The 14,221-nt window shown below is 31.1% G+C and overlaps 1 protein-coding gene across 1 annotated transcript; it reads right to left on the bottom strand.

The window, feature by feature from the left end:
- Positions 1-6,739: 6,739 nt before the first annotated feature.
- LOC111997904 (putative dehydration-responsive element-binding protein 2H) lies at positions 6,740-7,404 on the bottom strand. The gene is made up of 2 exons (XM_065772483.1): positions 7,084-7,404; positions 6,740-7,003 (listed from the first exon to the last, which is right to left on the bottom strand). The coding sequence occupies exons 1-2, from the start codon at positions 7,402-7,404 to the stop codon at positions 6,740-6,742; spliced, it is 585 nt and encodes a 194-aa protein (XP_065628555.1).
- Between the last annotated feature and the right edge of the window lie 6,817 nt (positions 7,405-14,221).

Here is a 14,221-nt window from a genome sequence, read left to right as displayed (position 1 = left end):
GTTGTCTTCAGTTCACACTGTCTTACTTTAGTTAGACAGATCGTTGCAAAGCGTAGTATAAATCTTGACTACCAAGTATCTATACTTATGTCCAGTTATACCTACTGAGATCTAAAAAAATCTCCTGATCGTGATTTTTTTATTTTTATTTTTAAAAAAATTGGCACAATTTGCTATAGTCATATACATAATTACTTTTCCACTATATAATCTGGACATAATTAATTAATTATTATAGGTGATAACAATTTTATTTTAAAAAAAATTTGAAACTTGTTAGAATTTTAGTCGAAGGAACGTTTTAAATTTCCTAAATAGAGACACTTGAAATAAACTATCATAAAAACTAGTATAAATTACTTAATATTTTCATTATAGAGTTTCATAAAAAGTAAATTATCTTAATAATGAACTTGCCAAATGACAAAATCCCACTAAAATAAAGGATATTAGATAATACATTCAGTTGGGCCACATTGCTCAACGATTAACGACTTAATTTCTGATTGTAAGAAGTTCTCAATTCATATTTCTAACACTATGGTCATGAAATTACCTTCAAATCCTGGTGAAACGAGGATACTAAAAATTCTACATAACACTTATTTATAAGCAGCATGCCATTGTACCAGTAATTACATTATATGAAAATAATTTAAAGACTTGAACTTAATCAATTAATTAGCTATAATAATTTAATTGGTCTCATCTTCTCTTTTATTCTCTACTTTTAAAAAATTAAGACGTTGGTGATAAGATTTTCAACGCAATGCACATTTTATATAGAGATTAAATTTTATATAGATGGATTACCAAAAAAAAAAATTATATGGATGCAATGTAAAACCCAAGTTTTATACCCTCATTCCCAACATGCAACAATATCGTATCACATTTTAAAGAATAGGTACAACTAAACCCAATCATTTTTAATACCTATGTGAAAATCCAACACAACTAGAAGCTTATTGAAATGTTATTAGATATGGCAGGATTTATTAAATTATAAGTAAAAAAAATTATTTGACAATATTTTATTGATGGTGTAAAACATATATATATATATATATGTGTGTGTGTGTGTGTGTGTGTGTGTGTAATGGGATAAAATACACCCTATTTCAGGTGTATGTTTCCTCCCACTCATAGTTGGTGGGACCCACTCAATTGTGATTGGGAAGAAATATACACCCAAAACAAGTTATACTTCCTCGTATAATGGAGTTTACTGAAATAATACATAAAAAGATCAACATTTTTCGTTTGTCCTACCTGCTCTCAAGACAATGCAAGGAAAAAAAGAAAAAGAAAAAAGGATGTGAAATCTTTCTCTTTGATTACAGCAAACATTCCAATGGATAATAGAGTGAACTAAGGAAATAATTTGAGACCATATGGTCATTGTGGGGCCGGTTATCTAAAAAGGTATTGTTAAGATTGTAGGAAGTGGGCCTATGGCCCAATGGCCCAATCCGAGGACGTTAATCCATCCGAGGATGGCCAAATGAGGACATGGTGGAATAGTATAAGAAAAGGAAATGGAGATTGTATATAACAGTCCAAAATACGTCCGAGGAGAAAGTCCATCTCGAAACGAGGGNATTACCAAAAAAAAAAAAAAAAATTATTTGGATGCAATGTAAAACCCAAGTTTTATACCCTCATTCCCAACATGCAACAATATCGTATCACATTTTAAAGAATAGGTACAACTAAACCCAATCATTTTTAATACCTATGTGAAAATCCAACACAACTAGAAGCTTATTGAAATGTTATTAGATATGGCAGGATTTATTAAATTATAAGTAAAAAAAATTATTTGACAATATTTTATTGATGGTGTAAAACATATATATATATATATATGTGTGTGTGTGTGTGTGTGTGTGTGTGTAATGGGATAAAATACACCCTATTTCAGGTGTATGTTTCCTCCCACTCATAGTTGGTGGGACCCACTCAATTGTGATTGGGAAGAAATATACACCCAAAACAAGTTATACTTCCTCGTATAATGGAGTTTACTGAAATAATACATAAAAAGATCAACATTTTTCGTTTGTCCTACCTGCTCTCAAGACAATGCAAGGAAAAAAAGAAAAAGAAAAAAGGATGTGAAATCTTTCTCTTTGATTACAGCAAACATTCCAATGGATAATAGAGTGAACTAAGGAAATAATTTGAGACCATATGGTCATTGTGGGGCCGGTTATCTAAAAAGGTATTGTTAAGATTGTAGGAAGTGGGCCTATGGCCCAATGGCCCAATCCGAGGACGTTAATCCATCCGAGGATGGCCAAATGAGGACATGGTGGAATAGTATAAGAAAAGGAAATGGAGATTGTATATAACAGTCCAAAATACGTCCGAGGAGAAAGTCCATCTCGAAAACGAGGGTCCGAGGTCGATGCAGCTATCTTATCACCCTGGATATTCCGCAAGGTTGTATTATAACTGAGAAACGGATATGGGATAAGGAGGAGCAAAGGGATGTAACAAATATCTTTTAAAACTGCTACCTCCACATTAAATGCTTCCCAGCTAACTCTCTAGCCGCATTAATGTGGAGGTAATACCTAAATAGTAGTCAAGCAACCTTATGGCTACTAGTTGAAGATTCTGGAGGTGTTGGATGGGACAAGAAGGAGTTCCCAGAATCTAACCTACACATGTATGGTGAAGATGATGTCAGGATCGTGGTATATAACATGGAAAGGTGGATTGAAGAAAGAGAGATAATAAAAAATTTAAAAAAAAAAAAAAAAAACCGGAGAGAAAACAGACTAAACATTTTGTAATCCTATTCATCAATAAGACAGAATCCCAAAAACTCCTGAGGCTAGGTCGAGGACAGTTTTTCTCATTTTGTTTGTATCAAATGTTCTTTACTCAGTAATTATTATGATCTTTTCTATAGAATAGAACTAGTTCTTTTACCCACTCTTTTCAAATTTATTATTTGGGCTTGTTGGGCTAAAAACCCCTTCCTATTCTGGATCCAATCCAAATTGAGTCCTTACAGTCATGTTTTACGAAAATTCTTCCTCTTTGGTCACAATAAAAGGCAATGTGATATTCATATTTATCTAATTTTTTCCAATTTTTTTCCATATTCTTAAGTCTCTTACTTTCACACATTACATGTGAAATTAGATGAACTCAAAATATATAATTGCAAATTTTACCAACTACAATGAAATACTATGTAAGATACTTTAGTGTGCTTATTGTGTACATGTCATCAAGGTTTTCAGACCTGGACCGTTCATTGAATCGTAAAAATGAGAGGCTTAAGATTTTTGAGGTCGAACCGAGGTCGAACTATGATGACGTCATAATTAATTTAATAATTAATTAAAACCTAAATATAGCTATGAAATTTATAAAACTAGCAAAATTGACTAATATATCTATATATGTGAAGGTAATTTAATGATTTTTAAGCATATATTTAATAATTAAATAAGAAAGTTAATAAAATAAAATAATAACCATGAAAACATTAAAATTTATGATTAATTTTTTAAGTAAAGTTGAATATCTTTGAAGGATTTTAATTATAATTTTTTTATTCCTTGTAAAAGATGGATAATTTAGTTAACTATAATAAAATTGTGTTAAGTTGTTTTTATAAAAAAAATAAAAAAATTTAAAAAAAAATTGCTAAGGGGTTGGACCGTACGGTTCTTGCCACCGGTTCGTGCGGTCCAACCCCAGTTTTAGGGGTTCACAAAATTGCCACATATGCTTGGTTCTCTATGCTTAAAAAACCGAATTTCAATCCGATTCTTGGTTTTCATGGTTTGACCTCCCCTCCCGGTCTGGGTCTAAAAACCTTGATGTCATCACTCATCAATCAATTCTTGATTGAAACTTTGAAAGTACCAAAAAAAAAATGGCAATTTCGCTTTAAACCCTAAATATTTAAATATTTAGGATGGTAACAAATTATATAATGAACTTTCTAGAATAACAAATTAAATCCTGAATTTTCAAAATGTAACAAATTAAACCTTTGTCATCAAATAAAATTGTTAACGTTGTCGCTAAGACCTAAAAATATTCCAAGCGAATAGGTAGAGAGAGTGGTTGCTGCACCCCACCACCACCGCTCGTGACCCACCACTAGCCGCACACTATTATCTACAAAATGCATGTCCTTGCCATTACACACTACCCACTAATTTGGGACCACAGCCAACCCCCACCAGTCATTGATAAATTCTAAAAGCCTTTGGTTTCTTTCACAATGGTCCAAGAAATTTTGTAGATGTAGGAGATGGTGCTCTTGATTGACAGAGGATTTCATTCAAGATTTAGAACCACGGGCTTATCTCTCAGTATTGAAGTAATTATTAACTACCACGAATATTCAACTACAACAAGCTCTAATTAGTTGAGTGTTTGTTCTATATAAAATTGAGAAGTGCTATATTTATAACATTTTTATAACAAATTATAGGTGATAAATTGTTACTAATTATAATTTGAATTAACTACTAAAATTACTTTTTTGCTTACTAATAATAGCTAATAACAACCTACTACTTATGACTTATGATTTGTTGTGAATATATATCATTTCTCTATAAAATTTCATACATACATATAGAATTTAAGAATGTCCCCATTCCTTTGGACCTCAACAATTGTCAATCCAAAATAAATTTTAAAAAGGAAAATAGTTTTGAAAGTTTAGGGATTAATTTGTTACCATACCTAAAATAAAGGGGTTAAACTTTGAAGTACACACCAAAAAAAAAAAAAAAAAAACTTTGGCCAAAAAGAAGGTTTTAAGGGTAGCCATATATTGGCCTACTCATTGGCCACAACAGTTAGACTAGTTGGGCATTTATTTTAACATATAAAAAAACTTTCTAAACCTATGCATTTAAAATATTCGTTAACTTTAACCTTAACTTACAAGGGTTACAGTTAAAGTTTAGGTTCAAAAGGAAGCCATTAATGTTAGTGCAGTAGTATAACTATAGAGTTTAATAGCGCTAATTACAACTATTTTTTAAACGCTTTTTTTTTTGGACAGTTGAGATTAGTTGCACGATTTATGTTAACTAATTTTTGTAATTTGTGCATAAAATATTAAAATGCCAACAACTACAAAGATTAGATTATGTCAGTAGAAAGGTATTAACGTTAATTGCTTATATTTAATTATTAATGGAAATGTACTATGTAAATTGCTTTTGTGCGTGGCACTTTTGCTATTATATAACAAAAGTGATCACTGTCAGAGGTCTTTTTTGGGAGGGCATCTAAATGCAAGTGGCACATGGTTATAGAAAGTATATAGAGCATAGGCCATTAGGCCCTACACTACAATATAAATTCCTATTGCATAAAGCTAACCAGCTTGTTAATTCTATATTGTGATGTCCACTTCAACTTGCCTTTGAGAGTGAGCCTAGCCACTAATAATTTTCCATGTGTGACGTTTGTGGCTAAAATATAAATTCCTATTGCATAAATGCACTGTTACTTAATATTTTATAAGCAATATAGGAATTAGGAAAAAAAATCCAACATTTTTATATAATTTAATACAGTAATCGGACTATTTTAATATATATATAAAAACATATTTTAGAACTATAAATTTTAAAAATATTTTAGATGGTCATTGTCTCTCTTAGCAATGTTGGAGTTTAGCTATTGAACAATGTTAGTAATGAATTTGTCTTGAAAACTAATAATTCTAATTTTAATTTTGATAGAAGAGAAAGGAAGAGTAAAATTTTTGGAAGATTAAATTTTTTACACTCTTAAACTACAAGAGACATAGTAAAACATATTAATAAAATGTTAAACATTAGAAAAGAGTATAATATTTAAAAATTATTTTTATTTATTACATTTTTGGTTTTAATTAAAGTTTGTGTGTTTAGAAGTTATTTCGTTTCTCAATTTTTATTTTTTTTTAATTTAGAAATTTTAAATTGTAAGACAAATAAATAAGACATGCCGATAGAACATGTCGTTCAAAATAAGGCACGAACTCCATATAGCAATTACATAAATATATTTAACAAGAAAAAAATAAATAAAGAGGATCGTTGCCTTTGAATAAAGCGGATACTATATTGTGACAATAGAGGACGTAATAGTCAAATTTGCTCAATCGGTTCCTTAATTTAAGCAAGCTAGTCCACGTAGCCAAACTATTTTGTGAGAGGCCCAGTCAAAGAGACCCAATGCAGAAGTTGCAAACTTGGAATATGAACAAAAAGAGCTAAAAAAAAATTTACAGCATGTAGAATTACAGTCTCCAAAGTAGAATCAGGTTTACAGTTGTTAAGCAACTTAAATCTTTAATTAAAAAAAATTGGTTGGGGGACTGTGGTAACCAATTAAATTGTTAATCTAGTGAGAGGATACTAAACTCAAATAAGTCAATTTTTTTGTATAATGGAAAACTAGTACTAATCAAATCCAAGACTTAGACCAATATATAAATTGAATTAACTCAAAAAACATTGGTAAGTTAGTAACTATAAGTTTTCCTACACCAAAAGGTGCATCAAGAGAGAAAAGGCCTTGACTATAGTTCTATGTTAAATGGTTTAAAATGCTGACCAAAACAATAGAAAACTCATTACTAAAAAATAAAAATCTCCAAGTGGCTACTTTTTGCATGTTACAAAGACAATCTGCACAGTCAATAGAATAACCCAGCAAGTAATCACGTCCAATTAAGCTCATCCTCTCCCCCACCCCCAAACTACTTGTATGGCATTCTGAGTTGATCACCATAATAATCAAAACCCAGTGCTGATTCTATGAAGCCAACAGGGCCACTGTCTAATAGTGCCATAAGTTCTTGCACATTAAAAAGTTCGTTTTCAGAACAATCCAGAAATTGGTCCAGTCCCCCATCCATAGAGTAGCTCGTTACACCAGACTCATCCTGGACCAAATTACTTGTAGATGGCATGGCAGTAGACTCACTTGTACTAGCCATGGCAGTAGACTCAACAGCAGAAACCTCAGATTCCACAGGAGTAGGGTCAGATATAGTGGAAACAGACTCCGGGAAGTTGAGTCGCCATAGGCACCATACATCACCCTAGCAGCTTCATCGTAAGCAGAAGCGGCCTCAACAGCATTATCGAATGTGCCAAGCCAAAGTCTCTTTCCTCTGTTAGGCTCACGAATCTCCGCAACCCATTTGCCCCAAGTCCTTTGCCTAACCCCTCTGTAATTGCAGAGTGCATTCTCAGGCCCTCCTTTTCCTTTCATACATCCCTTCTTCGACCCCATAGCCGGAAGTTTATGTGCACGTTTGGCCGAAGACTCAAGCTGAGCATTATGGTCTCTCCACTTGGCCAATGTCTCAGCCACAGACACTCCATCACCTCTACTCTTCCTCTTCTTTGAAGATTCCATAGCCAGATCACGTCAAACCATGAAAACTCCAATGATGCCCTGTTCTGTTCAATGAAAACACAAATTCAGATAACAATTTTGAATTTCCTAAATTGAATAATCGCAAACCCTTTTGCAAAAAACCCCCGGAAACAAGGGCAGAGCTAGAAATTTTAGTTTGGGAGACCGAATTACATATTTATATATATATATATATATATTCATTACGCAACTACATATTGATATTTTCACACACGTGTGTGTTCAAGAGAATTGCTTTTTAAGTATTGTTACCCTCAAACATTACATATCATCGGTGTAATTTTTCATTTAACATTTTATGACTAAATCAAGTATTGACAAACAACTCAAAACTTAACAACACCATTGAAAGACTTAATCCAAATAAAACAAAATAACTCTAAGTAGAAGTTTTTTTTATTAAAACTTACCATTGGAACTCAACAACTAAAACTTACCACTTACTATTTGAACTCAACAACTAAAACTTACCAATTAAGAGAAGAAAAAACTAAAAAGAATTACTCTTTTTTTGCTTACAATATGGATAGTTTGTTGTTATTAACCAATATTTTTTGGAACCCACAATTAGTTGTTCAATTACTTTTTGTAGGTCCAACTTTTATTTTTTGGAGGGGTTAACTATTAATTTAAGGTCTAATATTTTAAAAAAATTGCAAAATACATATACATTATGAAGTTTTTAAAAAATTTGGGGGGCACTGGTAAGTGTAGCTCCGCCCCTACGGGCCGGAAAATCCAAACAGTTTTTATAATTTGCCAATAAAGGATTAGAATTAATAGTCTAAAAATAACCGAATTAACAAAAGAAAATTTCAATAATACCCACATTCAAAAAAAAAAAAAAAAAACCAGAAACCCTAAAGATTCAGGGGCAATATTTGAATTCCCTAAACGGAACTAATCACAAAGCTTTATACAACAAAACCCCAAGAAAAAAAAAAAAGAAAAGTAAAAGCTGAAACAGAAAAGGAAAAAATCACAAACCTTTTTTTACAACAAATCCCAGAAAAAATAAAAGAAGAAACAAAAAAGGAAAAATACAGAACAAGAAGATAAGAAGAAATAAACGAACCTCTGTCCCTGTGAGAGTGGTCGTTGAAGAAGAAAGAAAGCCTAAATCTTTTTGGACCAAAATGCGGCGTTTTAGAACCAAGATATATCAGGGTTTGGTGGGTATGATTGATTTTTGAGAGAGAGAGGGAGAGAGCTCTTTTGCTTTGTTTTGGTTTCAGAGTACAGAGTTTTGTTCTGAGAGAGTGAACAAGGCGGCGTATTTATAGTGTTCTGTCTTGTGCAGCGTGGGGTTATAACGTGGCGCCTTTCTAGTCGTTGTCTTCAGTTCACACTGTCTTACTTTAGTTAGACAGAGTTGCAAAGCGTAGTATAAATCTTGACTACCAAGTATCTATACTTATGTTATGTCCAGTTATACATACTGAGATCTACAAAAATCTCCTGATCGTGATTTGTTTATTTAAAAAAAAAAAATTGGCACAATTTGCTATAGTAATATACATAATTACTTCTTGCACTATATAATCTGGACATAATTAATTAATTATTATAGGTGATAACAATTTTTTTTTTTTTAAATTGAAACTCTTTGTTAGAGTTTTAGTCGAAGGAACGTTTTAAATTTCCTAAATAGAGACACTTGAAATAAACTATCATAAAAATTAGCATAAATTACTTAATATTTTCATTATAGAGTTTCATAAAAAAGTAAATTATCTTAATAATGAACTTGCCAAATGACAAAATCCCACTAAAATAAAGGATAGTTAGATAATACATTCAGTTGGGCCACTTTGCTCAACGATTAACGACTTAATTTATGATGATTGTAACAAGTTCTCAATTCATATTTCTTACACTATGGTCATGAAATTAACTTCAAACCCTGGTGAAACGAAGATACTAAAAATTCAACATGACACTCGTTAAGCAGCATGCCATTGGACCAACAATTACATTATATGAAAATAATTTAAAGACTTGAACTTAATCAATTAATTAGCTATAATAATTTAATTGGTCTCATCTTCTCTTTTATTCTCTAACCAAATTACTTTTAAAAAATTAAGACGTTGGTGATATGATTTTCAACACAATGCACCTTTTATATAGAGATTAAATTTTATAAGGATGTGTAAAACTCAAGTTTTACACCTTATATTCTCAACATGCAACAACATTGTATCACATATTAAAGAATATGCAGAACTAAACCCAATCATTTTTAATACCCATATGAAAATCCAGCATAACTGAGAGTTTATTGAGACGTTATTTGATGTGGTAGAATATATTCAGTTTTAAGTAAAAAAATGATATGACAATCTCTTATTGGATAGTGTAAAATATATATGTATGTATGTATGTATGTATAATGGGAGAAAATACACTATTTCGGGTGTATGTTTCCTCCCACTCACAGCTGGTGAGATTCACTCAACTGTGAGAGGGAGGAAGTATACACTCGAAACAGGTTATACTTTCTCGTATAATGGAGCTTATTAAAATGATACATGAAAAGATCAACATTTTTCATCTGTCATACTTGTGAGACCCACTCAACTATGAGTGGGAAGAAGCATGCACTCAAAACAAGTTATACTTTCTCGTATAATGGAGCTTACTGAATTGATACATGAAAGGATTGACATTTATCATCTGTCATACCTACTCTTGAGACAATGCAAGAAAAAAAGGATGTCAAGTCTTTTTCTTTGATTACAACAAACATTCCAATGGATAATAAAGTAAGCTAGAGAAATAATTTGAGACTATATGGTCATGTTTTACGAGAATTCTTCCTCTTTGGTCACAATAAAAGGCAATGTGATATTCATATTTATCTAATTTTTTCCATATTCTTAAGTCTCTTACTTTCACACATTACGTGTGAAATTAAATGAACTCAAAATATATAATTGCAAATTTTACCAACTGCAATGAAATAGTATGCAAGATACTTTAGTGTGCTTATTGTGTACATGTCATCACTCATCAATCAATTCTTGATTGAAACTTTGAAAGTGCCACCAAAAAAAAAAATGGCAATTTCACTTTAAACCCTAAATATTTAAATATTTAGCTTGGTAACAAAAATTATAATGAACTTTCTAAAATAACAAATTAAATTATGAATTTTTAAAATGTAACAAATTAAACCTTGTAGTCAAATAAAATTGTTAACGTTGTCGCTTGGACCTAAAAAAATTCCAAAAAACTAGGTAGAGAGAGTGGCTGCTTCATCCCACCACCACCGCTCACGACCCACCAATAGCCGCACACTATTATGTTTGCATGTCCTTGCCATTACACGCTACCCACTAATGTCGGACCACTGCCAACCCCACCAGTCAGTGACAAATTCTAAAAGCGTTTGGTTTCTTTCACAATGGTCCAAGAAATTTTGTAGATGTAGGAGGTGGTGCTCCTGATTGGATTTCATTCAAGATTTAGAACCACTAGCTTCTCTCTCAATATTGATGTAATTATTAACTGCCATGAATATTCAACTACAACAAGCTCTAATTAGTCGAGTATTTGTTCTATATAAAATTGAGAAGTGTTATATTCACAAATTTTTTATAACAAATCATAGGGGATAAATTGTTACTAATTATAATTTGAACTAACTATTGAAATTACTTTTTTTGCTCATCGATAATAGCTAATATCAACCTGCCACTTATGACTTGTGATTTGTTGTAAATATATATCATTTCTCTATAAAATTTTATACATACATATAGAATTTAAGAATGTCCCCATTCCTTTAGACCTCAACAATTGTCATTTGTCAATCCAGAATAAATTTTAAAAAGGAAAATAGTTTTGAAAGTTTAGAGTTTAATTTTTTACTATACCAAAAATATAGGGGTTAAACTTTGAAGTACATTAAAAAATATATATATAATATATATATATATATATAAAAAAAAAAAAATATATATATATATATATATATATAAAAGAGAGAGAGAGAGAGAGAGACTATGGCCAAAAAGAAGGAAAAGAAAAAAAAAAGTTATAAGGGTAGCCATTGATGGACAGATGAACACGTACATTGGCCTACTCATCAGCCACAACATTTAGACTAGTTGCGCATTTATTTTAACATATATTATGTAGCACTATTAATTAATGAATGTGGATAATAAGTATTCTTAAGGTAATTATAAATGGACAATTTGAAAAATGTTTTAATATCACTTTTATAGAAAATATAAAAAAGTATTAAAAAATTAATTTTTTTTTAATAAAAAACTTCTAAAAATACTTTTTAAACTAATGCACTTATAACATTGGTTAATTTTAACCTCAATTTATAAGGGTTACTGTTAAAGTTTAGGTACAGAAGGAAGCCATTAATGTTAGTGAAGTAGTATTACTATAAAGTTTAATAGCGCTAATTACAACTATATTTTAAACGGTTTTTTTGACAGTTGAGATTAGTTGCACGATTTATGTTAACTATTTTTTTGTAATTTGTGCATAAAATATTAAAATGCCATCTACAATAAAGATTAGATTATGTCGGTAGAAAGGCGTTAACGTTAATTGCCTATATATAATTATTTATGGCAATGTTATGTAAATTGCTTTTGTACGTGGCACTTTTGCTATTATACAACAAAAGTGATCACTGTCAGAGGTCTTTTTTGGGAGGGCATCTAAATGCAAGTGGCACATGGTTAGAGAAAGTATATATGGCATAGGCCATTAGGCCCTACACTACAATATAAATTCCTATTGCATAAAGGTAACCTTGTTAATTATATATTGCGATGTCCACTTCAACTTGCCTTTGATAGTGGGTTTCTCAAAAAAAAAAAAAAACCTTGCCTTTGATAGTGAGCCTAGCCACTAATAATTTTCCATGTTTGACGTTTGTGCCTAAGGGGTGATTAAATTTCGTCGACCCACAGTCCCACATGATCTGCATTGTCTCGTCTATCCGTGTAAGTATTTTTTTTTCTTTTCTAAAAGATGATAGGATGGACAAGGCTTTTACTCGTCTCGTCCCATCTCGGATATATATAAAAGTTAAAATATTTATGTATATCCTATATATTTGTAATTTTTTACATATTTCATCACCATCACCTAAAACGTTTATTCTCACTCTTGATTGTCCATTTACTATTGCATCATTATTATATCATTAATGTCAAAGGCAAATGATTAATTAGGAAAAGAAAAATGTTACAAACTCACGAGTAAAACTCACATTTGAAAATCAGTTTGCAATGGAAGGGTACTTAAGAACTTATATATACATGGTTAAGCATATACTTATTCCATGTGGGTCATTAGGATCATAACATACCGTCATGTTCCACAACCGACGTCCACAATAGTTCACTCTATTGATACTATCTCGATGATAGCCCTTTTTCTTTTTGGTGGCTCTACTTACCTATTAGTTATTTTAATCTAACCTTTACGTCTCCTCTTTCAAGATTCAACTATAAAACCGTAACTCATTTGATCTCATATTTAATGAGCTACATCTGACTAATTGACATAATGGTTAGCTTTGATACCAAATGTTACAAAACTATAAATATATAACTCACCAATAAAGACCAACTTGTAATGGAAGGGTACCTTAAAACTTATATATACAAGGTTAACCTTACAGTTAATCCACGTGAGATACTAGGATTATAATAATAAATTACCTCTAAGGCTGTAGCCTCTAAAACCTCTAACTACCATGTCCTTGACCTGCCCAGCTCTAGTCTTGCATGGGTTGTTCCCACCTTGAAAAGGGGACACTCCTAAATTGACCTCGTCCTGTTTTATTGTCATTCTAAAAAAATACATATAAGGCATTAGAAAATTTTCCATCAAAAGTAATTAATCAAACAAATGTTTTTTTTTTAAGTAAAAGTTTTTGAAATTTTTGGGTGTTTGTCGCAATTAAAAATACCGATAAGCCTGAATATAATTTTAATTTGATCAGGATTAAGTTTTCAGGGGTTTTACACAAAGAAGTGTTGTAAAACAATCTCTCCCACACTGTAGTGTTGTACTCGTAGTTACCGTCCAATCCAACGATGGCTTGTATCTGACCCCCAGATCAAATGTTTGAAGATAAATCTTCTAAACCTGTGGCTTTTAGTATGAAGAAAATAATGAGGTTCAATTTTTTATTTTACTTTTTCTTAATTTTTTTCTCATACTAGTGTTCTCGCAAGAAAGATGTTTTTACTTTCAAAACAAGCACAAGATGAGTAATTAAAATTATACATACCCGAAAATTTTAATTCTATACGTATTTATAAAAGCAAATCTTAAAATAAATCTGATTTTTGAGATATAATGTCCTATTATAAACCAATTTAACACAAGTTTTGAAAAGGGATCGATAGCAAAACGAATTCAAGTTCGATAGTATGTTTTTGTAAAAATCAATAAATTGCATGTGTAAAATATTCAACTTTGCCCGGCATACGCCTAATCATTTATTTGATTGGGTTTTTACTTTTTACAATAGTAATTGTTTTTGAAATCTTTATAGAATTATTTATCTTGATTACTTGCAAGCATTGTTGTCAGCTCATAATATCTTCTTTTGTGGCCATTACATGTCGATTAAACCTGTGTACCCCTAGGCTTTCACACCCTTCAATTTTGTTATAATCCCATGAATAAGTAACTCAGCTCTCACATCTTTACATAAAATTCTTAGTTTCAACTGGCAAAATATAAAAGTTATTAATCTACAAAAGCTTCCTCTAGCTTTTCTTCTTTATTTTTTCCCTTTTTCTTTTATCTT

The sequence above is a fragment of the Quercus suber genome, unplaced genomic scaffold, assembly GCF_002906115.3.
Source record: "Quercus suber isolate HL8 unplaced genomic scaffold, Cork oak 2.0 scaffold_59, whole genome shotgun sequence".
NCBI classification, from domain to species: domain Eukaryota; kingdom Viridiplantae; phylum Streptophyta; class Magnoliopsida; order Fagales; family Fagaceae; genus Quercus; species Quercus suber.
This window is presented reverse-complemented; position numbering and strand designations above follow the sequence as displayed.

Bases quoted from the DNA above. Each gene is read 5' to 3' on its own strand.
- LOC111997904 (XM_065772483.1), bottom strand. From the start codon at position 7,404: ATGGAATCTTCAAAGAAGAGGAAGAGTAGAGGTGATGGAGTGTCTGTG. The intron at 7,004-7,083 runs GTGATGTATGGT...GTGGAATCTGAG, and splicing joins CTTACGATGAAGCTGCTAGG to GTTTCTGCTGTTGAGTCTAC.